Genomic DNA, 492 nt, shown 5'->3' with positions numbered 1-492 from the left:
GAAGGAGGTGGGAGGAAAGAAGGAAGAAAGAGAGGGAGGGAGGAGGCAGGCCAGAGGGAGGCACCGCCTTGGAGGCAGAAGCGCCGAGAGGAGCCAGCCGAACAGCGGAGCACCGCGCGCCGGGGCGCAGCCACCCGCCGCTGCTGGCACACCTCCGTCCCTTCCCTTGCGCGTCCTCGCCCCAGCCAGCCTCCAGCGTCCGTCCCCAGGCAGCATGGTGAGGTCTGCTCTCGGTCCCTCGCCACCATGTACGTGAGCTACCTCCTGGACAAGGACGTGAGCATGTACCCCAGCTCCGTGCGCCACTCGGGCAGCCTCAACCTGGCGCCGCAGAACTTCGTCAGCCCCCCGCAGTACCCGGACTACGGCGGGTACCACGTGGCGGCCGCAGCGGCCGCGGCCGCGAACTTGGACAGCGCGCAGTCCCCGGGGCCGTCCTGGCCGGCCGCGTACGGCGCCCCGCTCCGAGAGGACTGGAACGGCTACGCGCCC

The 492-nt window shown here is 71.1% G+C and overlaps 1 protein-coding gene across 1 annotated transcript in view; it reads left to right on the top strand.

The window, feature by feature from the left end:
- Positions 1-246: 246 nt before the first annotated feature.
- Cdx2 (caudal type homeobox 2) overlaps positions 247-492 on the top strand; it is a 5,256-nt gene continuing 5,010 nt past the window's right edge. Inside the window, exon 1 of the mRNA XM_005406380.1 lies at positions 247-481. Within this exon, the coding sequence (XP_005406437.1) occupies positions 247-481 (235 nt within the window). The remainder of the gene's footprint in view (positions 482-492) is intronic.

This window comes from Chinchilla lanigera, unplaced genomic scaffold (assembly GCF_000276665.1).
Source record: "Chinchilla lanigera isolate Chin_1 unplaced genomic scaffold, ChiLan1.0 scaffold00096, whole genome shotgun sequence".
In the NCBI taxonomy this organism is placed as follows: Eukaryota; Metazoa; Chordata; class Mammalia; order Rodentia; family Chinchillidae; genus Chinchilla; species Chinchilla lanigera.
Note: the sequence above shows the minus strand (reverse complement) of the source record. Positions and strands in the feature narration are given on the sequence as shown.